A 25978-nucleotide genomic window follows, 5' to 3' on the forward strand; every position below is an offset into this window, starting at 1 on the left:
ACCTACCGCTTTGACATAAGACCAAAATTTCTTAGAATTTTCTGCCAAGTCAGTACACAGAACTTTACTTTCGAGTTTATTGAACGCCTCTCGCATAGCCCTCCCCACACTACATTTTGCTTCGTGTAATTTATGTTTGCTGTGAAGTTCCTTTTGCTTCCGCAGCAGTTTTCTAACTTGGTTGTTGTACCACGGTGGCTCTTTTCCATCTCTTACGATCTTGCTTGGCACATACTCATCTAACACATATTGTACGATGGTTTTGAACTTTGTCCACTGATCGTCAACCCTATCTGTACTTGAGACAAAACGTTTGTGTTGAGCCATGAGATTCTCTGAAATCTGCTTTTTGTCACTTTTGCTAAACAGAAAAATCTTCCTACCTTTTTTAATATTTCTATTTACAGCTGAAATCATCGATGCAGTAACTGCTTTATGATCGCTGATTCCTTGTTCTGCATTAACTGTTTCAAATAGTTCGGGTCTGTTTGTCACCAGAAGGTCTAATATTTTATCGCCAGGAGTCAGTTCTCTGTTTAACTGCTCAAGGTAGTTTTCAGATAAAGCACTTAAAAAAATTTCACTGGATTCTTTGTCCCTGCCACCCGTTATGAATGTTTGAGTCCCCCAGTCTATATCTGGCAAAATTAAAATCTCCAACCAGAACTATAACATTGTGGGGAAATTGCCATTCCCTGCACCATGTGTCAATTCGTTGCAGATGCTGCTGCATTTGAGTACAATTTTGCATTGTTACAACCTCTCGATAAGCCACAGCATCATCTGCAAAAAGACTCAGTGAACTTCCGATGTCATCCACAAGGTCATTTATGTATATTGTGAATAGCAACTGTCCTATGACACTCCCCTGTGGCACACCTGAAATCACTCTTACTTCGGAAGACTTCTCTCCATTGAGAATGACATGCTGCGTTCTGTTATCTAGGAACTCTTCAATCCAATCACACAATTGGTCTGATAGTCCATATGCTCTTATGCTGTTCATTAAACGACTGTGGGGAACTGTATCGAACACCTTGTGGGAGTCAAGAAACATGGCAACTACCTGGGAACCCGTGTCTATGGCCCTCTGAGTCTCGTGGACGAATAGTGTGAACTGGGTTTCACATGATCGTCTTTTTCGAAACCCATGCTGTTTCCTACAGAGTAGATTGCTAGTCTCCAGAAAAAACATTATACTCGAACATATGGTGCCTTCCATGACCACCATTGACGTATGTCGGCCCCACATAATGCTACCCCAAAACATCAGGGAACCTCCATCTTGCTGCACTTGCCGGACAATGTGTCTAAGGGGTTCAGCCTGAACGGGTCGCCTCCAAACACACCTCTGATGATTGTCTGGTTGAAAGCGTATGCAACACTCATCGGTGAAGTGAACATGATGCCAATCTTGAGCAGTCCATTCAGCATGTTGTTGGGCCCATCTGTACCACACTGCATGGTATCGTGGTTGCAAAGAAGGACCTTGCAATGGACGTCGGGAGTGAAGTTGCACATCATGCACACTATAGTGCACAGTTTGAGTCATAACATGACATCCTGTGGCTGCAAGAAAAGCAATATTCTACATGGTGTCATTGCTGTCAGGGTTCCCATGATCCATAGGTAGCAATCATCCACTGCATTATTAGCCCTTGGGCGGCCCGAGACAGGCACATCATCGACAGTTTCTGTGTCTCTGTATCTCCTCCATATCCGAACAACATCACTTTTGTTCATTCTGAGACGCCTGGACAATTCCTTTATTTAGAACCCTTCCTGGCACAAAGTAACAATGCGGACACGACTGAACTGCGGTACTGACTGTCTAGGCTTGGTCGAACTACAGACTACAGGAGTTGTGTACCTCCTTTCTGGTGTAATGACTGGAACTGATCAGCTGTCAAACTCCCTCCATCTAATAGGTGCTGCTCATGCGTGGTTGTTTACATCTTTGGCAGGTTTAGTGACATATCTGAACAGTCAAAGGGGCTGTGTCTGTGATAGTATATCCACAGTCAACGTCTACATTTAGGAGTTCTGGGAACTGGGGTGATGCAAAACTTTTTTTGATGTGTGTACATAATAATTGTTTTATGACTTTTGGCAGGACCATTTTCTTACTGATGTCAGATTCTCATAATATAATATTTTACATCAATGAAAGTCTAGAAAATCTTCTACTGATTTGTTGCAGATGTTAAGACCCAAAGCTTTGATAAAATGTTTTTGAGTTTGAATTTGCTTCCTCAAAACAGGATTTTTTAAATTGTGTGTTTGATTTAAATAGCTTCTGCAAACAATACTCAATTTATTTTTTCAAAGTAGAAGTTATCATAAATTATCAAAGAAAAATTGTATTGAAGAGTCACAACGTTTGATGGTTTAGATATATGGGAGATTCTTTCAGTAATCAAACCGTATGTGAAGATGAAGCCTTTTCTGCATGACAGTCTGTTTTTCAAGAGTACTGAAAAAATTTCTTGTAGTTTGGAACATAGGAGAGAGATGATGCTATGAAGACCGCATAAGTCAGTCAATAAGATCATTGTCTGCAAAGGGCTAGAGTCCTGGTTTGAATTCAGGTCTAGCACACAGTTTCACTGTCTCAGCACATTTCAACATAGTGAATGAGCTATTGTATAATCAATATTTTGGCATTTAAAGCACTTCCTTAAATGATGCACAAGATTGGCACTATTTGAGGCCATTACTTTGGTGCCAATTGCGTCAGCATTCTTGGGAGTACAGTCCCCTATTTCTGTCATTTATGTTTAAACTGATTAAATGATGTTAAGTCTTGAACAATGAATACACTCATCTGCCAGATTTACTCTTTCTCCCACTTTATGTCTTCGTTTCTTTTCTTTTTTATCCTGCACTTGTTTTTGCAGCCATGTTTTGTTTCCCATCTGTTACTGTTTCTCTTTTTTTCTGTTCTACCATCTCTGTTTTATGCATGCTCACATCATCTTCCCTGATCTACCTGACATTGTCCTCTTAACATTTATGTTTTATCTTATCCCATTTCACTTTATCTCCATTTTTCTCTGGATCAGGATGACTTTGCTCACTAACTTCTGAGAAGTTCAGTTTTATAACAGACTATCCTCTGTTATTAACTGAAGGAAGAAGTTCACTAGCTAAATAATCATGTGAATAATAGCAACAACAAAAACACGTGGATCCTCTTTCTGATTCTAACACAGATGTATGTTCTTCCTTTGGCAGTAACCTTCACATATAAAAATTCTAAGCTATACTACGTTCTTGTCAAACTTATTGCTTCTGTCACAACAAATGAGGCATGCTCTAATTAAGATGCACAATTTTAGACTTTTTGGGTAATGTGAGATAGTCAGGAAAATCTCAGATTAGAGGAAGATTTTTCATTTCCTAGAACTACCACTGAAAGATTGTTCACTGTAAAATATAACATTTCCCCATATTTACCATGGACTCTCAATGAATAATTTTTATTCAGACACTAAAATTAATTTGATACATATATCTGTATTCTAAATTCAACAATTATGTTTTTATTTTGAGTATAAAAAGGAATAATCATATCCAGAAATAAATATAACAGGACAAAAATATCCATATTCATTTGGTTGCTCATTGAATGTGCAGATGCAATAAACTTTTTACTTCTGTTCTAAATCAATCCATCAACTGAACAATTTAAGTTAGCAACAGACAATATTATTTATTACTCACCTTTTGCAGTTAGTAAGTTAAGGAATGTGTCTAGAGGTGATAACCTATCTGCAGAAGGAAAGGCAGCGAGACCTAATGATATGAAATACAAACACTGTTACTACAGAGAGTCATGCAGACTTCATAAATACAATACACAAGCACACAGAAAAACAATGAATATCATTACAATTTAAAACATCATCATCATCATCATCTTACTGTCTCCATAAAATGTATTCACCACCACCACTGTCACTATCATATGCTCACAACTTCTCTGATGCACCACCTCTTTCCTTTCTTTATTTTAACTCCCATCATCTTCTTTTTTAGTTTTGCAATTTTAGTCATCTCTAGGCAGGGTAAATTACTCCATTCCATTAATTTCTGCAATCTATACATCTTTTCTCAGTTTCTGATAGCTCTTCATCCATCCAGTTTATTTTTCCTTCTTTCTTCATTCAGCAGCTTTCTTCATTTTTTGTGGCTACCAATTTCTACATTGAGTTTACAAGTAAAATTTGCTTGTGCATTTTCTGTGGATATTCCTTAAGGTACCCTTCACTCACTATCATTCAATTTATCTATCTAATCAATCAAAACATGTTCAAGCAATGACATATGTTGCTGTCAGCCTCCTATTTACATCTGTGTTCATACACACAAGCCTCTATACATCAGTGTTCTCAATTTCTTTCTATTTATTTTCTAATTTTTATATTGTGGTTTCTCATGTGTTTTCTTTCATGTCTGTAACTTTGCATTCTTTAGGCTAGTTGTACCAGAAGTGTAGATTAAATTATGTGACAGAATTAAGCTTAACATCAAATGTGATAAAAGCATACATCTTTTAATTTATTATCTTACAAATAATCACAGAATGAGCAAATTACAAACTTAACATCAGAGCTGTAATTTACTGTGTAATTTTTATTCATTCACTTACACATTGTATACCTTAAATTCAATCATGAAGGAGAACATTCAGGGGTACAAAACAAGTCAAAGTTACAGTACTCCAGTGTTAAAATATTGAATTCACTGCCAAGCTACATCAAAGGCCTACGTAGGAACAGTGCATATTTAAAAATAAAATAAAGATATACTTAAAAGGTAAAACATTTTATTCATCTGATAAATTTTTCAACAGAGAAGTAGAGATTTTTTTATGTATATACAGGGTGAATAATCATAAAACCAACAAATGACAGGGATGGATCCCTGATTGAAAATCGAGGAGAAAAGGTCCTACAAAAATGTGTCTGGAAACGTGTCATTGCCACAGTAAATGGAACTGATGAATGAAAGTTCTTCTGACTACATGCCATGAGTTCCTTATGCATTTCAGGATGTGTGATTGATGCAGCATACTGTAAGCAGCAGAATGGTCTGGCATTGATGTTGCGAACAAGCCAGATGGAAATGATCGAGAGGCAGCACAACTATACCAAAACAAATACCCTCACAGACACAAACCACATCACGCAATATTTCAAGCTTGTTTTGGGTGGCTGTGTGATCATGGGTCCTTTGAGACAGATGAATGTGCAGGGAGGCAGTGACTGTGCTTACACCGGATTTGTCTACTGGATACTGAGACAAACCCTAGTGCAAGCTCCACTCAAGTGACCTGTAAACATGATGTAAGTAAAAATATGATTATGTACATCCTACATGAAAACCACAACTAGCCCTATCACTTGCAACAAGTGAAAGGAGTATCAGAAGCAGATTTTCTTTTATTGGAAGGATTTTGTCGATGGTTTTTGCACCATACCATCACAATTATGAGATTTCTGTCATCAGTTCTCTTTACTGACGAAGCAACCTTTAGCAGCACTGGCATCATCAGTCTTAATAATCATCATCTGTGGACTACAGATGGCACATGGTCAGAAGAACTTTCATTTGACAGCACCATCTACCGTGGCAACAATGCATTTCTGTGCGCATTTTCGAAAGACCTTTTTTTCTCCAGTTCCAGTCAGGAATAAGGGGCTCTTCTGTTTTGTTTTTGAATTCCTGGGGATTTTTTGTTTCCTGCCTGGTGCCTACAAATAACCAGTAATGGAGTTTTGCACCAAAATATAAAATGACATTTTCAAAATTAATTGGAAATGCATATTTATTTATTTATTCATTTGTAAATTAGCTGTATGGTGTTCCATGTAATTTACATTCACACATTTATAACTCATTCCACAGCCTAGTACCTCACATGCCTAAAATGTTCTATGGAGTATGTGTATAAATAAAAAAATAAAGTTTCATATAAAATGGCAGAAGCAACCACTGCACGGAACTTCTACAAATATTCTATTAACAAACTGTGAGAAATGCTAATTTATTCACATTGATGTATTCATATATGTAAATCTACATTACAAAAACAAGTACCTAATTTGAAAAAAAAACTCTACTGTTCCTCCACTCACACTAAGCAGCTGCCACATCTATCTATTACTACTGCCAGAGAACACTATCACCTACCTCCATATCTGAAAAGTTAAAAACCAGCTCAATAAGTACATTATTTTAAATCAAATTTGTATCCTAGGGTCCAAATACAGGTAACCTGATAAGGCATAGGAATTTTTAATTAGGTACGCTTCTGTTTTGTTTTTGAATGCCTGTGGATTTTCTGTGTCCTGCCTGATGACTACAAATAACTATTTACAGACTTTTGCACCTAAAACTTCATTTTCATTCATTAGGGATGCATATTCATTTATTTATTCATATGACTCACATGCAGTGTAAAAGTACAGGTATATAACATTAGTATATAAATATAACAAGAATACAGAAAGACAAATCTAAATACAAAACTACCTAAATGTCAATTTCCAAGTTCCTAATCCATGTGTTAGAGCTGTATTGTCAGATTTCGTGATGTCGCTCCATCTCTCCTGATAGGAATGTGAGGGGCATTCATCTCTAATGTGTTTGATTGTCTGGTTCAGAGCCCACAGTTACAAACTGTAGACTCTGTAGCGTCTCTTTTGTAAAGTGAGTCTCACATCAACCATGCGCAGTGCGAGCTCTGTTCAGTTTGACCCATAGTGTCCTGTTGATTTCTGTTCCAGCAGTATCACAACTAACTTTCAGAACCACTCATGCTCTTAGGTATTTTGAACAAGCTGACAGTTCTGATCCCACAGTTCTTTCACCTCGATATCCCTGGCATCTAGCTGTTCTGCTTGCTGTAACGATAGGCTTCTTGAATTGAGTCTATTTCGTCATGCACTTGATATGTCTTCCTGTCTGAGTGTAAGTCCAGGTTCTCCTAAAGCTTGTGGTATTCTCTAAGGATGGCCTCGCTTCTACGGCTTGTGGGGTAGATAAAATGAGTTTTGGTTGGATTTTTCCAGTTATTAACCACATAGTGTGGTTTAACTGGATATCAATCAAATTGGTGTGCCAGCTGTTTAGTTAAACAAGAGAATAATGGTCAGCTGCTGAGAAGACCAGCACGATGGACAATTTGTGCAAGGTACCTGCTGAAGCTCCCCATGTCATTCTACACACGTACACCCTGGGTAATGCTAAATGAGCTAGAATGAATCAGCAGCCATACCAAATATTGAATTCCCTGGCTACAAACAAGCACACAAATCAAAATCAAAAATCCTTAAAAACAGACCTCCTCAGGACCAACTGATTAAAAGACTAGGGATACATAGTCTATTTTTATTTCTATTATTAAAAACAAACACACTTTCAACCCTAATTGGAAAATTTCGTTAATATTTTCACATCTAGTATTGTGGTTGTGAGTTGCATAAATTAAAAAAAAAAGCTCTTAATAACAAAATACACTAACTGACAAGAAAGCAAGGCAACCAGAATGGGAGGAGAAGACAGAATGAATCTTGATGGGTTGAGAGGGTATTTGATGTTATTTCTGTTATTAGAACTGACTCAACTTGGCAGTATGAGCCCATTTATCAATACAGTGTTGCACTCTCCCTGGCCTGGATGCATGCAATGATTTGAATAGGAAGGATCTGATAAAGCTGAGGTATTCCCTCCTGAGGCAAACTGGTCTACATATGTTGTAACTGGTCTTTGATATCCCGTTGGTTCCATACACGTTCTATCGAGGACAGATTTTGGGGTCTTGTTGGCCACTGGAGTACCTCAACATCATGCAGACAATTCTCAGGGATATGTACTGTGTATGAACAATCATAGCCCTGTTGAATGGCACTATGACACTGTCACATGAGAGGTAACACATGAGAATGCAGGATGCTTTTGATGCACAGTGGTGCAATCAGAATTCGCCCTGTCACTATCAGCTGTGACCTGGTCACACACAATGGCCCCACACACAATGACACCAGGTGTAACACCACTGTGCCTCTCTAAAACAGTGGGAGAGCAAGACTTATCACCAGGTTGCCACCATATTCACTGTTCATGGGGGGCAGGCATGGGTGTGAAGGGTTTACAGAGTGAATCTCTTTAAGGTACTGATAACTCCATCTCACATGAGTATACACAATCTCCATATCCTTCACAATAATAACTCAACATATACCGCTGTTCATGCCTCTTGTACACCCTACCAGGGCTGGTAACAGCAATAAAGACGCACAACATTAATGCATTCTGGTGACCATTCTGTCTGCCACACAAAATGTTAGCTCCCAGTTTGTTTCATCAGAACATTTGGGGTGCAAGATAAGATATACATGCTGCTTGTACATCTACAACATGTGGAAAATTCTGGATTGATTTATGTTCTGTGCCTCTCTGAACAACATGTATTCACATGGATAGAGAAGTTACGGTAAATATATATATAAGGGATTACAGACTAGCATAATTTTAGTCCCCCCATGAACCATGGACCTTGCCGTTGGTGGGGAGGCTTGTTTGCCTCAGCGATACAGATGGCCGTACCGTAGGTGCAACCACAATGGAGGGGTATCTGTTGAGAGGCCAGACAAACGTGGTTCCTGAAGAGGGGCAGCAGCCTTTTCAGTAGTTGCAGGGGCAACAGTCTGGATGATTGACTGATCTGGCCTTGCAACATTAACCAAAACGGCCTTGCTGTGCTGGTACTGCGGACGGCTGAAAGCAAGGGGAAACTACAGCCGTAATTTTTCCCGAGGGCATGCAGCTTTACTGTATGGTTAAATGATGACGGCGTCCTCTTGGGTAAAATATTCCGGAGCTAAAATAGTCCCCCCTTTGGATCTCTGAGCGGGGACTGCTCAGGAGGACATCATTATCAGGAGAAAGAAAACTGGCATTCTACGGATCGGAGCGTGGAATGTCAGATCCCTTAATCGGGCAGGTAGGTTAGAAAATTTAAAAAGGGAAATGGATAGGTTAAAGTTAGATATAGTGCAAATTAGTGAAGTTCGGTGGCAGGAGGAACAAGACTTTTGGTCAGGTGAATACAGGGTTATAAATACAAAATCAAATAGGGGTAATGCAGGAGTAGGTTTAATAATGAATAAAAAAATAGGAGTGCGGGTAAGCTACTACAAACAGCATAGTGAACGCATTATTGTGGCCAAGATAGACACAAAGCCCATGCCTACTACAGTAGTACAAGTTTATATGCCAACTAGCTCTGCAGATGATGAAGAACTTGATGAAATGTATGATGAGATAAAAGAAATTATTCAGGTAGTGAAAGGAGACGAAAATTTAATAATCATGGGTGACTGGAATTCATCAGAAGGCAAAGGGAGAGAAGGAAACATAGTAGGTGATTATGGATTGGGGCTAAGAAATGAAAGAGGAAGCCGTCTGGTAGAATTTTGCACAGAGCATAACTTAATCATAGCTAACACTTAGTTCAAGAGTCATAAAAGAAGGCTGTATACATGGAAGAATCCTGGAGATACTAAAAGGTATCAGATAGATTATATAATGGTAAGACAGAGATTTAGGAATCAGGTTTTAAACTGTAGGACATTTCCAGGGGCAGATGTGGACTCTGACCACAATCTATTGGTTATGACCTGTAGATTAAAACTGAAGAAACTGCAAAAAGGTGGGAATTTAAGTACATGGGATCTGGATAAGCTGAAAGAACCAGAGGTTGTACACAGTTTCAAGGAGAGCATAAGGGAACAATTGACAGAAATGGGGGAAAGAAACACAGTAGTAGAGGAAAGGGTAGCTCTTAGGGATGAAATACTGAAGGCAGCAGAGGATCAAGTAGGTAAAAAGACGAGCGCTAATAGAAATCCTTGGGTAACAGAAGAAATATTGAATTTAATTGATGAAAGGAGAAAATATATAAATGCAGTAAATGAAGCAGGCAAAAAGGAATATAAACGTCTCAAAAATGAGATCGACAGGAAGTGCAAAATGGCTAAGCAGGGATGGTTAGAGGACAAATGTAAGGATGTAGAGGCTTATCTCACTAGGGATAAGATAGATACTGCCTACAGGAAAATTAAAGAGACCTTTGGAGAGAAGAGAACCACGTGTATGAATATCAAGAGCTCAGATGGAAACCCAGTTCTAAGCAAAGAACGGAAGGCAGAAAGGTGGTAAGAGTATATAGAAGGTTTATACAAGGGCGATGTATTTGAAGACAATATTATGGAAATGGAAGAGGATGTAGATGAAGACGAAATGGGAGATAAGATACTGCGTGAAGAGTTTAACAGAGCACTGAAAGACCTGAGTCGAAACAAGGCCCCCGGAGTAGACAACATTCCATTAGCACTACTGACAGCCTTGGGAGAGCCAGTCATGACAAAACTCTACCAGCTGGTGAGCAAGATGTATGAGACAGGCGAAATACCATCAGACTTCAAGAAGAATATAATAATTCCAATCCCAAAGAAAGAAAGTGCTGACAGATGTGAAAATTACAGAACTATCAGTTTAATAAGTCACAGCTGCAAAATACTAACGCGAATTCTTAACAGACGAATGGAAAAACTGGTAGATGCGGACCTCGGGGAGGATCAGTTTGGATTCCGTAGAAATGTTGGAACACGTGAGGCAATACTAACCTTACGACTTATCTTAGAAGAAAGATTAAGAAAAGGCAAACCTATGTTTCTAGCATTTGTAGACTTAGAGAAAGCTTTCGACAATGTTGACCGGAATACTCTCTTTCAAATACTGAAGGTGGCAGGGGTAAAATACAGGGAGCGAAAGGCTATTTACAATTTGTACAGAAACCAGATGGCAGTCATAGGAGTCGAGGGGTATGAAAGGGAAGCAGTGGTTGGGAAAGGAGTGAGACAGGGTTGTAGCCTCTCCCCGATGTAAAGGAAACTAAAGAAAAATTCGGAGTAGGTATTAAAATCCATGGAGAAGAAATAAAAACTTTGAGGTTCGCCGATGGCATTGTAATTCTGTCAGAGACGGAAAAGGACTTGGAAGAGCAGTTGAACAGAATGGACAGAGTCTTGAAAGGAGGATATAAGATGAACATCAGCAAAAGCAAAATGAGGATAATGGAATGTAGTCAAATTAAATCGGGTGATGCTGAGGGATTAGATTAGGAAATGAGACACTTAAAGTAGTAAAGGAGTTTTGCTATTTAGGGAGTAAAATAACAGATGATGGTCGAAGTAGAGAGGATATAAAATGTAGACTGGCAATGGCAAGGAAAGCGTTTCTGAAGCAGATAAATTTGTTAACATCGAATATAGATTTATGTATCAGGAAGTCGTTTCTGAAGGTATTTGTATTGAGTGTAGCCATGTATGGAAGTGAAACATGGACGATAACTAGTTTGGACAAGAAGAGAATAGAAGCTTTCAAAATGTGGTGCTACAGAAGAATGTTGAAGATAAGGTGGATAGATCATGTAACTAATGAGTAGGTATTGAATAGGATTGGGGAGAAGAGAAGTTTGTGGCACAAGTTGACTAGAAGAAGGGATTGGTTGGTAGGATATGTTTTGAGGCATCAAGGGATCAGAAATTTAGCATTGGAGGGCAGCGTGGAGGGTAAAAATTGTAGAGGGAGACCAAGAGATGAATACACTAAGCAGATTCAGAAGGATGTAGATTGCAGTAGGTACTGGGAGATGAAAAAGCTTGCACAGGATAGAGTAGCATGGAGAGCTGCATCAAACCAGTCTCAGGACTGAAGACAACAACAACAACAACAACAACATAATTTTAGTCAGTACTGTTGGGCCTTTAAGGCCCGTTCCGACTGTGTTTGTTCATAAATTTCATGTAGCATTAACATGAAAACAATGGGAGCTGTGACACATGTAAAAGTTGGACATAAAGTCAAAAACATTGAAACAAGCAGTTTTCATGTGGATTAGAACTTAGAAGGATGTGCCCGTAAGTTGTTACTGCACAATACTTCTCTTTTATCAGGTTACAGAGCCCCTCTACAAAACTTTAACTTATTTGTGAGATATTTATATGAATTATTCAAGTACCTGTCAGAGAAGAAGAAACAGTTAGTAGTTCATGGCGTAGAGAGTGAGTGAGTGTGTGTGTGTGTGTGTGTGTGTGTGTGTGTGTGTGTGGGCACATGTGCGCGTTTTCTGTTTTGTAAGCTGGACTTTTGGCCTAAAGCTTACAAGTACTGGCACACACATGAAAAACACCTTGGAAACATTTCCAAGGTTTTTGGAGTCACTGACCCCAATGTGCACAAGGATTTCTTTCTGACATGGCTCTGTGAGCCATGTGCCGAAAGTGTTGGGGGATGTTTAACCACTGTAAAAAAAGAAATAAATAAATAAAAATTAAAAAAATGAAAAGGGATATATTGCATCAGCATGCAACTCTCATTCTCCTTCATTCTCATGAACACAGATATGAACAGTGTTTCTCAAGTAATAGTAGCCCAAAAAACTCTATATTAAAATATGTGTTATGGACAAGATGTTAAAAATGCAAGGGGCATAGGTGCAACAGTGACTGTTAAATTCTCAAACCTATGTGGACTTTGGACCACCAGGACTGTCCCCTGCCTCTCATTCATTGGTGAGTTACAACAATCAACAAATACTCATATTGAGACAGCTTTCTGCTCCCATAGTGTATAAAGCAGTTGTTTGGCCTTTGATCTTCTAATAGTGGATGATGCCAACACTAAAAATTTATTTCGATTAGATGCCTTCAAAATTTTTGGTTTCTCTATTATTGGTAGTGCATTTTGTATCACATCAAGTTCTGCACCAGTAACTGGGTGGACTCTGCTCAGAATTCCTCCCTGTTTCAGAAGGTCTACGATATGCTAGCAATTTCAAGGCTCACATCATAATTAAGCCAATTGTATGCACTCATTTTTTTCATGCCCACCCAACCTCAATAGCTTTACAGGACCAGGTCAAAATAGCACTTGACAGACTTATGTCTTTGAGTGTTATCACGCCTGCCTCCTCTACTCCCCTGGTGGTAGTTGTTAAACCTAAGGATAACCTTTGGCTCTGTGGCAATTTTAGAAAGTCTGTAAATTCACGATCTATTATTGATATGTATCCCTTTCACCATCTGAATGAACTCTTAGCATGGCTTTCTGGGGGGCAATATTTTTCCAAAATAGATTTGTTGAAGGTCTACCTGCAACTGCCTCTGGATAATGATCGCTAATGTATCATCGTAATGAATTCTAGCACCTGCCATTCAGCTTAGCTAGTGCCCCTGTTATTTTCCAGTGATTTCTGGAGCAACACATGGCCTCTGAGTCGGGGTGCAATAACTACCTGGATAATATCATGATCTATGGTTCCTCAACGGAAGAATCATTGTGGAACCTTTGAGCCTTGTTCATGGGGCTGCAGGCTTCAGAGTTGAAATATAACTTAGACAAATTGCATTTTTTTTTCCAGTCACCTATGTCTATCTGGGTTCTGTAGTATCATTTGCTAGCATCAGGCCTTTACACCACAATGGCAATGCCATGATGACTTTGCCATGTTCTACCAATGTCAAAAGAGTTGCAGGTCTTTCTTGGAAACATTGCATACTACCATAAATTTCTTCCAGATACCATAAATTTCTTCCAGATGCGGGCACTGTGGCACAACCCCTGCACGCACTCTTACCTAAAGGCATTTCATTTCACTGGTTGCTCACCTGCAATCATGCTTTTACCCTTTTGAAGTCAAAATTACACTTTATACCTTACTTGGTTACCTTCTCACTGGGCAAACACCTTGTTTCAGCCACAGATGTCTCCCTGTATAGCCTTGGGGCCATTCTTGAACATAAATACACAGATAGTTACAAATGCTTCCAAAACTATGAATGAGGCACAACAGCACTACTTGAAGATAGAAAAAGAAGCCCTTGCTACTACATATGCAGTAAAAAAAGTTTCATGTTTTCCTCTGCAGTTCTAAATTTCATTTGGTTACTGATCATAAACCTCTGGTTTCTCTGTCCCATCCTTTGGTATCCCTACCAGACAAAGCGACCTATCACCTGCAATGCTGGGTTATGTTTTTGTCATGCTATAATTACAAGATTCATTTGTGTGACACAGCCCAACGCACTAATGCAGATGCTCTTTCTCGATTGTTTATTGGCCCCGATCCAGCATTTAATCACAATGAACTGTTGTGTTTCCATTTTGATGTCAAAGACAAAGACACTATGAATGGTTTTCCTGTTACAAGGTCTTGAATTTCGGCACTGTTGCAACTGATCTTGTCTTAAACCAAGTTGTTCAATTTGTCCACCACAACTGGCTGGACAAACCACTGGGCCAAGCATCAGATCCCTTGCATAATTATTATGCTCTCTGACACTGCCTATCCATTCTTGATAGTGTGCTACTGCTGGCTACTGCAGAATCAGTGCCCAGGGTTGTGATCCTGTCCACACAGTGGCGGGGTATCATGTACTTTCTCCACCTGCCCACTGGGGTGTTTCTCGTACAAAATTGCTGCCCCATCACCATGTATTGGGTCAGGTATTGACAATGATATTATATGTATTTTTTAAGCCTGCCCCTCATCGTGCAACACAATGGGTCTCTTGTTCCCTGTGGCCCATCACCCATTGCCCCTGTGAGTATTCATGGTGATTTTGCGGGTCTCTTCCGTAACTCCTTTTGGTTGGTAGTAGTTGATGCTTTCTCAAAATTTCCTTATTTGGTTCATTGCTGACCCACATCCATGGTGGCTATATTCATTGCCTTCGCAATAAATTTTTCACTGGAAGGATTGCCATATACACTTGTGACGGACAACAGACCACAGTTTTTGGTTCAGAATTTTGAAGATTTCTGCACAAAGAGTGGCATACAGCACGTTGTAGCCTCTCCATTTCACCCTCAGTCCAATGTTGAGGCACAGCAGTTGCACTGTACTTTCAAAACTCAGATGAAAAAATTTATCACATAATCTCCTGAGGAGGCCTCAATAGGTTCTTGAGCTCCGATAGGTTCACTCTAGTTGGTGCCCATAGCTGGTGGATTAGCTTCAAGGCATCCAGCTCCATATACTGCTCCATCTGCTCTGGCTGATGCCTGGCCACCCATCAGCACCCACCTCGCAGCAGTTCTGTTCAGACTATGTCATCTGGGCCTGCGGGTTTGGCCAGCATCCTAAGTCTTCTCTGCTGCTTTCATCATGGAGTGCCTGCCTGGATGAGGATATGGACACAATGCCTCCACCACTGGAACACCCTTAAAGTAGAGTGGGCACCACGCCTGTCCATGCCTGCGCCATTTCAGATTTTATTCTCCTGTGACAACATGACAACTGCTCTAGCAATCATCCCCCTTTGGAGAATGACATGGACATCTCCACAGTGAACATTTTTTCCCAAAGGGGAACGAGCTTTGTAACCCTATATAGTGAATGCACATAATTAAACAGTGTGCGCCTCCATGGCTGCCCTGAAGAGGCCTCTATGCATTGGCACAGATGGCAAAATGAGTGCTACCCCATATGCTGAACAGCCGTATGTAAGCCGGTGCACTGGCTTAACTTTTTGTTAATGTAAGTCTTGATTATGTGTGTCTGTGCTAAGTATTACTTCACTCAATGTCTAAGTATATCCCTGCATTTGGAAATGGAATAAAAGTTATTGGTTGGAATTCTGATATTGAGTTTGTGCAATGTTACAATAGAAATGTGCTTAGTGACATATGTAATACATCACTGCTACAAGAAACATTTGCAGACAGATTAAAATACGCTATTGTTAAACATCTTTAAAAGAAAGGTAGCAATAAAGAATTAAATAATTATCAACCAGTTTCCTTAGTGACATCCTTTTTCAAAATGTCTGAAAAAGTAACATACTCAAGAGTCGTAGCACATTCAAATTAAAAGCATTTTCTTTGCGCATCAGAGTTTGAATTCAAGAAGGGCTGCTGAGAATGCTGTTTGTACAAGTTCTGTTAAAAAAATTCTGGGACATTCGTAATTTTATGCCAATGATGTGTTGGAGCAAAAGGTGGTTGGTATCCCTGCACATGCCTGTTTCAATGTGTAACATTCAGAACTTTCATTATTGTATATCTCTTAGTTATTGTTTAGCTCTGTATCGAGTAGAATGCTGTGTTGCACAGTTTGCGAAATTTGCAATGGAAAAGTTAGAGGAGCAAGACATCTGCATTAAATTTTGCAAGAAACTCAAGAGAACCTTCCAGAGACACACTAAATGATGCAAGAAGGATACTGTGGTGAATGCTTAACCCTTACTTGGTGTTACAAATAGTTCACATGGTTTAAATATGGCCAGAGGTTAAGTTAAAGATGATCCTTGTTCAGGATGCACTTCAACAGCTAAGGATGATGCTCATCTCACGAATATCAACCAAATTGTAAATGCCAATTGAAGACTGACTGTCCAAGATACTGCAGAAGAATATAACTTCTCAACTGGATCATGTCACGAAATCCTGACATAGCATCTTAAATACATCATGTTACTTCCAAGTTCGTACCATGCCTCTTGAGTCAAGACCACAAAGACCTTCACCTTGCTATCTGTGAAGAACTGTTGGGTCACACAAATGAGAACAAGATGATCCTTAACACTTTGCCATCCACACATCTCATACAAATTTATTCACTTTGTGCCGGCAGTGCTAATTCAGATTACTTGGCTTGTCACCGGATGCTTGTCACCTTTCCGTTGATGACAAGCTTCAAACACATTGACTTTTGCCTGCTTTAATTCTTCCATAAATCCTCCATTTTTCCGTTGTTGTTGTGGTCTTCAGTCCAGAGACTGGTTTGATGCAGCTCTCCATTCTACTCTATCCTGTGCAAGCTTCTTCATCTCCCCATTTTTCCATATCATTCCACAAACTCAAATTTTCTTTTCAAATACCTTCTCTGCGAGTTCTACACACTTATAGTAATTATACATGTAGAGGTGATGCCACTTTCCATAAGAAGGTGTCAATAGTTCCATCACTGTTTTTGCTAAAGGTTGTTCAGTGCCGGAATATATCATGAATGAGGAAATGTATCCCGTACTCGAATCACACAGCATCTGAATAAATATGTCATATTTCGTAATTTTTGATGGATTGTAAACTTTAAAATTTAACTGTCCATGCCAAGGTATCATTCCTTCATCAACTGCGTTGTTTTGACTTAGATTAAACATTTTTTTCAACTTTTTGGAAAAACAATCAATTATGAATTGCACTTTGACAAGCTGGTCGGCATTATCCAGTTTATTGCTGTTGTTGGAAAAATGTAAAAATGATAATATTTGTCTGAATCAGTTGCAGGACATCATTTTGTCAAATATCAGTGTGTCCTATCAACGGATTCGTTGACCCATAATCATTGATCCTTGCTTTTTTTACAATTTCCATAAGGGTGCAAGCCCAAACCATTTTCTAAGTTCAGGTCCCATAACATGGACACATTTGGGATTTTTTTACTCCAGTTTCCTTCTATTGTAATTTTGACTGTAATACTTGTTGGTTTTGATGCTAATATATTCAAATAGATAGTTCCCAATATATAATTCTACAATATCCACAACACTCTGTGTACCTTTGGGAAATATGTGTGGTCCCAGAGATTCTTCAAATTTATAATTGATTCTCATTAAATCATAGTCTTTCTTCTTTGTCTGATTCATCAAATCAGTTGGCACCCATAGCGTTCACTATCTTACAATGATTCTGCTTTACTTTAATTTTTTTGATATCCAATGTCTTCTTTCCAATCGCCCAAGTCTGGAACATAAGACATGACATCCGCGCATTCATCGTAAATAATTGTATCACCTCTTCTGTCTCCCATGATGAAAGTGCACAAGTACTTCTAAAAACAAAAAACTTGTTGATGTGTGTAACTTATTGTTATCTAAACAAAACACCAACAGAATGTAAAAGATACTAAAGTACTTTCACCGGCCACTGCGGGATACTATGCTCATGACACCACTGTGGTGTCTCCTGACACTGAGCGATACTATGCATATGACACCACTGTGGTGTTGCCAGATGGCAAAGTGTTAAGAGGATCGTAACTGGTGTTGTGATGTGTGTCTACAGTTATGATGTTGAGACCAAGGTTCAATCTTCACAATAGGTCAGAAAAGTTTCTCAAAGACCAAAAACAGCTTGTCAGTCAGGTAAAATGTCAAATCCATTCTGAGTTTTCTTCGACTTTGAAGGGTTAGTTCATCATGAATTTGTGCAACAGGGACACATTTTATTTTATTTATCTACAAGTAAACTTCTGTAGGTGCAAATCTTCAAGATCATGGAATGTGTCAGTACATGAAATTACAACATGAATACAATACCATACAACATCAGCGAATTAAAATAAGCAAAGTAGACTAATTTTCATGTCGAACTATCACTCACTTCAGATATCATTAAAATAGTAAAAATGGCAGAATTAAGTCTATGAACAAGATCCTGAACGTGGGCTTTCCATGACAGTTCATTGTCTATCTGACCACTAGAAATTTGAACTGTTCAGTTTTATTAATCATGTGCCCGCCTGTGAAATCAAAATGTGATGTTTCATTGAATTGTGTGTTAGAAACTATAAAAACTATGTCTTACTGTGATTTAGTGTTAGTTTATTTTCTACAAGCCATGAACTTAGGTCATTTCAAATCAAGCCAATGTTGCACACAACTTCCTTCATTACCAAGCTAGTGTCATCAGCAAAAAGAAATATTGTAGAGTTACCAATAATACTACAGGAACAGGAGTGGCCCCTACACTGATCTCTGGGGCACCCCTCACTTGACTGTACCCTACTCATACCCCACATCACAGCCATTACCGACATTGTGAATAATTCCATAAGGGCCCAACTTCTGGAGTAATATTTTGTGATCAACACAATCAAACGCCTTAGTTAAGTCAAAAAATATGCCTAGTGTTCTAAATATTTTTTTAACCCATCCAGTATCTCACAGAGAAAAGAGAATATAGCATATTCAGTTATTAAACAACTTCTAAAGCCGAACTCTATATTTGATAGCAAATTTTGTGATGTAAAATGATCAATTATCCTTACATACAGAGCCTTTTCAATAAATTTAGCAAACATTGATGGCGTAGAAATAGGTATAAAATTATCTACATTATCCCTTTCTCTCTTTTTTATAAAGCGGCTTTACTACTGAGTACTTTAATTCTACAGGAGACTGACCATTCCTAAAGGAAAAATTACAAATATGACTAAATACAGGGCTAACATGTGCAGCAGAGTACTTTCATATTCTGCTAGGCACTCCATTATATCCAGGAGAGTTCTTAGCCTTCAGTAATTTAATTATTGACTCAATCTCCCTCTTGTCTGTATCACAGAGGAGTATTTCAGGCATCAATCTTGGAAAGACATTTGCCGAGAGAGTTATATGAGTCCGTGTAGAAACTAAATTTTTATTTAATTCACCAGCAATGCTCAGAAAATGATTGTTAAATACTGTACATGTATCTGATTTGTCGGTGACAGGTATTTTTGCTGCAATCTGACTTTATATGGTCAACCTTGGGGTACTGACCAGACACTTCCTTCACAACTGACCATATGATTTTAATTTTATCCTGTTAATTAACTATTCTATTTGTATACGATGTATTCTTTGACTTCCTAATAACATTTTTAAGCACCTTAAAATACTGTTTGTAATGGGATACTGCAGCTTGATTGTGACTACTTCTAACATTTTTATATAATTCCCGCTTTTTCTACATGATATCCTTATCCCAATAGTCAGCCACCCAGGGTGCCTTTTCCTGCTAGTACCCTGTTTAGAACATTATAATGGAAAGCAACTGTCAAAGAGCATGAGAAATATGTTAAAGAAAGCATTATATTTATCATCTACATTATCGGCTCTATAAACATCCTGCCACTATTGTTCCTTGACAAGGTTTAAAAAAACTCTCTATTGCCATTGGATTAACTTTCCTACATAGATTGTAATTATGTGTGACATTTGTTTGGGTACAAAAGCCTTTTCATGTTAAAATTTGTGCATCATGGTATGAAACGCCATTCACCCTTTTACTAACAGAATGCCCATCTAGTAATGAAGAATGAATAAAAAATATTGTCTATGGCTATGCTACTGTTCCCCTGCACCCTATTTTGGAAAAAAAAAATACATTCTGCATCAGATCATATGTATTTAGAAGATCTACCAACATCCTGTTTCTTGCACCATCATACACAAAATTTATATTGAAGTCACCACATATAACTAGTTTCTGGTACTTCCTACAAAGTGAATCAAGAACCCTCATTAGCTTGAGCAGAAATGCTCTGAAGTCAGAGTTAGGGGACCTATATACAGCAATTAGAAGTTTAGTTTCACTAAATTCAACTGCTGCTGCACAACATTCAAATATCTGTTCAGTGCAGTGTCATGATACATCTATGGACTCAAATGGAATACTGTTTTTTATGTACATAGCCACTCCCCCACCCCACAAGGAACTCCTTGAGAAACAGCCAGCTAATCTGTATCCTGGTAAAGGAAGCCTCTGAATTGTCAAATTATTTAAGTGGTGCTCTGATATACCAATAATTTCAGAATCAACATCTGTAAGCGGTTCACTAATTTTCTCTCTAATACCTCTGATGAAATATGCTAATTCCTTCTCTTCTTGGAAACATGACATCCTCTGAAGGTGTGTCCTTAGAGGGACATCCTTTAAGCCAATATACCTATCAGGTGACATCCATCAAAAAAAGGTGCACCTCTAACACTAACTACTACAGGAATTTTTCCATGAGTGATCCCACCACCACCCACTACACTGTCACTTATAAGCTTTGTCAGCCTCCCCTTCCCAGACCTATTGAGGTGCAGGCCATGCCTAGTGAAACCTGATCTGCTGATAGACCCAACTGGCACCACTGAAATGTGACCCATGCCCTCTGCCATCAGTGCCCTCTCCAGCCCCATGTTAAAGTGCCTAACAGCACCATTAAGATGAGGCCGATCATGACGATGAAACAGGTGCACGAAATGCGCATTAGTGCCACTAGTTTGAGGAGCTATCTTTACCATGTCACCACCTACACCAAATTCCCCGTCCCTATCAAGACTGTTCCCTGCTCCACCCAATATCACTACTTGATCCTCCTTTGTAAAATTACTACATAACTCCCCTGTGCTGTCAGTCATCTGAGCCAACCTGCACTAGGCTTCACAAAGTGGTGACCTGGTACTCACTCCCCAACACACCTCTACTGTGCGGACTACCTAGCAGCAGAACCTTATTCTTTCTGTTTGACTTTGCAACTAACCTAGACCTCCTAACAGCTGAGGACTGCTGCATGCTCCCTACATCTACAGCTATAAGAGGCTCCTCTTCACTCAACTCTGACAATTGGTCAAATCTATTGCATATATACAAAGTATAACTGTCTGAATACCTCCTCCTTCTAGCTGCCTTCTTGCCAACTGCCAGTTCCCATTCCTCACCACACTTCACCCTCCTCAACCTATCTAGTTCCCCCTTTGCATGTTGCAACTGCACCTGAAGGGTACAGATTTTATGCTCCTCCTCCCCTTCAACTTATTTCTAGTACAGATTCTGCATTCCCAGGAGAGAATCTTGCTAGAATGCCCACTGGCTTCCCCACATCATTCCCCCCAATGAAAAACTTTGAACAAATCCCACACTGTAATCCACTACTCACAAACCTACGACAGAGCCCACACATCTCACTCATGATAAAATTTTACAGTCACTGAAAAAATCTATACATCAATGTCACCTTTGTTCAGTTACACCAGCAGAACTATTTATAGAACTAACAACAGCAGTCTGAAAATTCTCTGTCTACTAAGAAAGCAACTACTTGTATTAATACTACTACACCACAGCTAATACCAATACCAGCAAAACTTCATGAAATTATTAGCTTAAACCAAAAATTCAAGTGGCCACTGAAACACACAATAAAGTTACAACCCTGAATGAAAATTTTACTAAATATTTCACTGGAAACAATAACAAACGTCAGCTGAAAACTGAAGCACAAGATTTACTAAACAACTTCTACACACAGAAAACTCTAAAAAGTGAACATTTCTAAAAGTTTATTAAACTGTTATTTCACCGCAAACAGCATGAAACACTGCTGAAAACTATTAAATTTAATAACTGTATAACAGTGAGCAAATAACTTTGCCAGTACTTAGCTATATACCTGCTACAGCTGCAACTGCATGCCGCAAAATGTAAACATACTATTGAGGTGAGAGTCCTGGATGAACGATGTAAGCACACTCATGAATAACAGACCACTTGAGTCAATAACACAGGAAGAACGACTGAGATCAATGAAAATGCACTAATAATGTACTTTTACAGCAAATATTAACACAAATAAACTTTAAAATAAGTAACTGAAGACTAAAATTTTATAAAATATTGAAAGCAACTTCAACAGCAGTCCAGCACGTGCCACTGTTAATCGATGGTACTATCAAAACATGTTGTGATGCCTGATAGAAAATATGAGAAGGAAACAGCCTGAAATGTGGCAAAACAATTCACGGTTTTTGCGTCATGATAACACACCCACACATTCACCCTTGTTGGTGCGTGACTATTACACAAAAAACTAAATCACTGTGCTGCATCATCATCCATACAAGACCTGCCTCCTGTCGTCTTTTCTTCACTTCTAAAGTTGAAAGAATGAAGATTTGCAATGATAGATGAGATACAAGAAAATTCGTAGGTTGCAAGAGGCAAACCAAGACTGGTTCTGGAAGTGGAAATGGCACTGGGAGCAGTGTATTAATTGTGGACGACAGTTTTTCGAAGAAGACCATGCAGAATAAGTAAAAAGTAAACACAGAAAAATTTTGTGGGCAAAGTTCCAGAATTTTTTGAACAGACCTCATACACTGACTCACCAAATATGAAAACCGGAAATAATAAAACCTCATCAGTTAGTATTTTTTATGATCTATCCAAGGTGGTTAACTGTAGAGATCATGTTACTCTCATAGAAAAACTTAAATTTAACACAACTGTTGGCTTTGCACATAGCTGATCTGAATGAATCCAAACAGTTTCAACAAATTGTTATGAATAATTTAAAAACTGTTAAAAGGAGAGAAAATTTTAGTGGCTGGGGAGAGAAATCACAAAGAGAGTCCTACATGGTTCAATTTTGAGTCAATTCCTATTCCTTATATGTGAATGATCTTCCACTTAAAATTGATCAAACAGAACTGGTACTTTTTGCAGATGATACTAGTGTTAAAATAAATCCAACAGAGAGAATGCAACGGAAGAGATTGTTAACAATGTTTTTCAAAGAATTACTAAATGTTTCTCTGAAAACAGACTTCTGTAAGTTTGAGAAAAAATGGTATATTCAATTCTGAACAGCAAATAGAGCCTCACCAACAACTGATGTAGCGCATGGACAAGAGTCAGTAAACAGGTAGGATGCTTAAAAATTTCTAGTATACAGACATATTGCTGAAAACTTGAAGAGGAAGAAGCATATTACTCAACTGCTGAAACAATTAAGTTCAGCTACTTTTGCTCTTTGTGTAACTGCTAGGCTTGGACACAACTGAATCAACCTCATAACATATTCTGCATATTTCCACACAGTAATGTCTTACGAAATAATTTTCTGGGGTAATTCATTATTTATAGAGAACATACTGATTGAACGAAAGTGCTCTGACTTCAGAGCATTTCTGCTCAAGATAGAAAGGGTTCTTCATTCACTTTATAGGAAGTACCAGAAATTAGTTATATGTGATGACTTCAATATAAATTTTGTGTACGATGGTGCAACAAAATGGATGTTTTAAACCTCGTCAAGGAACAAGAGTGGCAGGATGATTGTAGTGCCGATAACAAAGATGATAAATATAATGCTTTCCTTAACATATTTTTCATGCTCTTTGGGAGTTGCTATCCATTAGAACGTTCTACACAGGGTCCTAGCAGTAAAAGGCAGCATGGGTGGCTGACTAGTTGGATAAGCATGTAAAGTAGAACAAAGCAGGAATTATATGAAAATGTTAGAAGTAGTCACAGTCAAGCTACAGTACGCCATTACTACAAACAGTACTGTAAGCTACTTAAAAACAAACAATGTTGTAAGATACTTAAAAGTGTTATTAGGAAGGCAAAAAGTAAGTGGTATGCAAATAGAATAGCTAATTCATAGGATAAAACTAAAACCATATGGTCAGTTGTGAAGGAAGTGTCTGGTCAGCAGTACAAGGTCGACGGTATAAAGTTAGGTCGCAGCAAAAATATTTCTGTCATTGGTAAATCAGATATATGTACAATATTTAACAATAATTTTCTGAGCATTGCTGGTGAATTAAATAAAAAATTAGTTTCTACAGGGAATCATATAACTCTCTCGGCAAATGTCTTTCTGAGGTTGATGCCTGAAATATTTCTCTGTGATACAGACAAGAGGGAGATTGAAGCAATAATTAAATCACTGAAGGCTAAGGACTCTCATGGTTATGATGGAGTGCCTAGCAGAATATGAAAGTACTGTGCTGCACATGTTAGCCCTGTATTTAGCCATGGTTGTAATTTTTCCTTTATGTATGGTCAGTCTCCTGAACAATTAAAATACTCAGTAGTAAAGCTACTTTATAAAAAGAAAGAAAGGAATAATGTAGACAATTTTAGACCAATTTCTATGCCATCAATGTTTGCTAAAGTTATTGAAAAGGCTGTGTATGTATAGGTAATTGATCATTTTATATCACAAAATTTGCTAGCAAATATAGAGTTCGGCTTTAGAAGTTGTTTAATAACTGAATATGCTATATTCTCTTTTCTCTGTGAGGTACTGGATGGATTAAAAAAAAGGTTTAGAACACTAGGCATATTTTTTCTATTTAACTAAGGCATTTGATTGTGTTGATCACAAAATATTACTCCAGAAGTTGGACCATTACAGAATATGGGGAGTAGCTCACAATTGGTTCACCTCTTACTTCAGCAACTGACAGCATACGGTCATCATTCACAGTGTTGAGAATGGCTGTGATGTGTGGTATGAGTGGGGTACGGTCAAGTGGGGGGTGCTCCATGGATCAGTGTTGGGGCCACTCCTGTTCCTTATTTATATAAATAATATTCCCTCTAGTATGCCAGGTAACTCTAGAATATTTCTGTTTGCTGACAACACTAGCTGGTAGTAAAGGATGTTGTGTGCAACACTGGCTCAGTTTGAAATGGTGCAGTTCATGACCTAAGTTCATGGCTTGGAGAAAAACTAATGCTAAATCACAGTAGGACTCAGTTTTTACAGTTTCTAATGCACAATTCAATAAAACCCGACATTCTAATTTCACAGAATGGGCATATGATTAGTGAAACAGTTCAAATTTCTAGTGGTCAGACAGATAGTGAACTGTCATGGAACGTCCACACTCAGTATCTTGTTCAAAGACTTAATGCTGCCATTTTTACTATTTTAACAGTCTCTGAAGTGAGCAATCATTGAACACGAAAATTAGTCTAATTTGCTTATTTTGATTCACTTATGTTGTAAGCATTTGGATTGGGGTTCCTTAACTCTTGTGCAAGAAGGTGTGCAGTGTACTGCTGCATCCATTTTGAATAAGCTACCACTCAAATTGAAAAATCTTAGCAGTAGTCTACGTGCTTTCAAACTGAAACTGAATAGTTTCCTCATGTGTCACTCCTTCTATTCTGTCAAGGAGTTTCTTGTAAATTAACCTGATTCTTGTTTTATTGTTGATTGCATTTACTTAATCTTATGGCTTGACTTTTTTTTGTTTCATAAACATTTTATTTTATCTGTTATTACTTTTATGTTATAATTTCCTGTACAGACACGTTTGATGACTTCAGATATTTGCTCCTTAATATGGTCCTATAGAAC

General features: G+C 38.3%; 1 protein-coding gene across 7 annotated transcripts in view; it reads right to left on the minus strand.

Moving 5' to 3' along the window:
• Positions 1-25978, minus strand: part of LOC126353810 (protein pigeon) — a 479712-nt gene that overhangs the window by 13719 nt on the left and 440015 nt on the right. For all 7 annotated transcript variants that reach the window (XM_050002914.1, XM_050002910.1, XM_050002911.1 and 4 more), the window contains one exon: positions 3724-3795. In XM_050002914.1, coding sequence (XP_049858871.1) covers positions 3724-3795 — 72 coding nt within the window. The remainder of the gene's footprint in view (positions 1-3723; positions 3796-25978) is intronic.

Source organism: Schistocerca gregaria, chromosome 3 (genome assembly GCF_023897955.1).
Source record: "Schistocerca gregaria isolate iqSchGreg1 chromosome 3, iqSchGreg1.2, whole genome shotgun sequence".
NCBI lineage: Eukaryota > Metazoa > Arthropoda > Insecta > Orthoptera > Acrididae > Schistocerca > Schistocerca gregaria.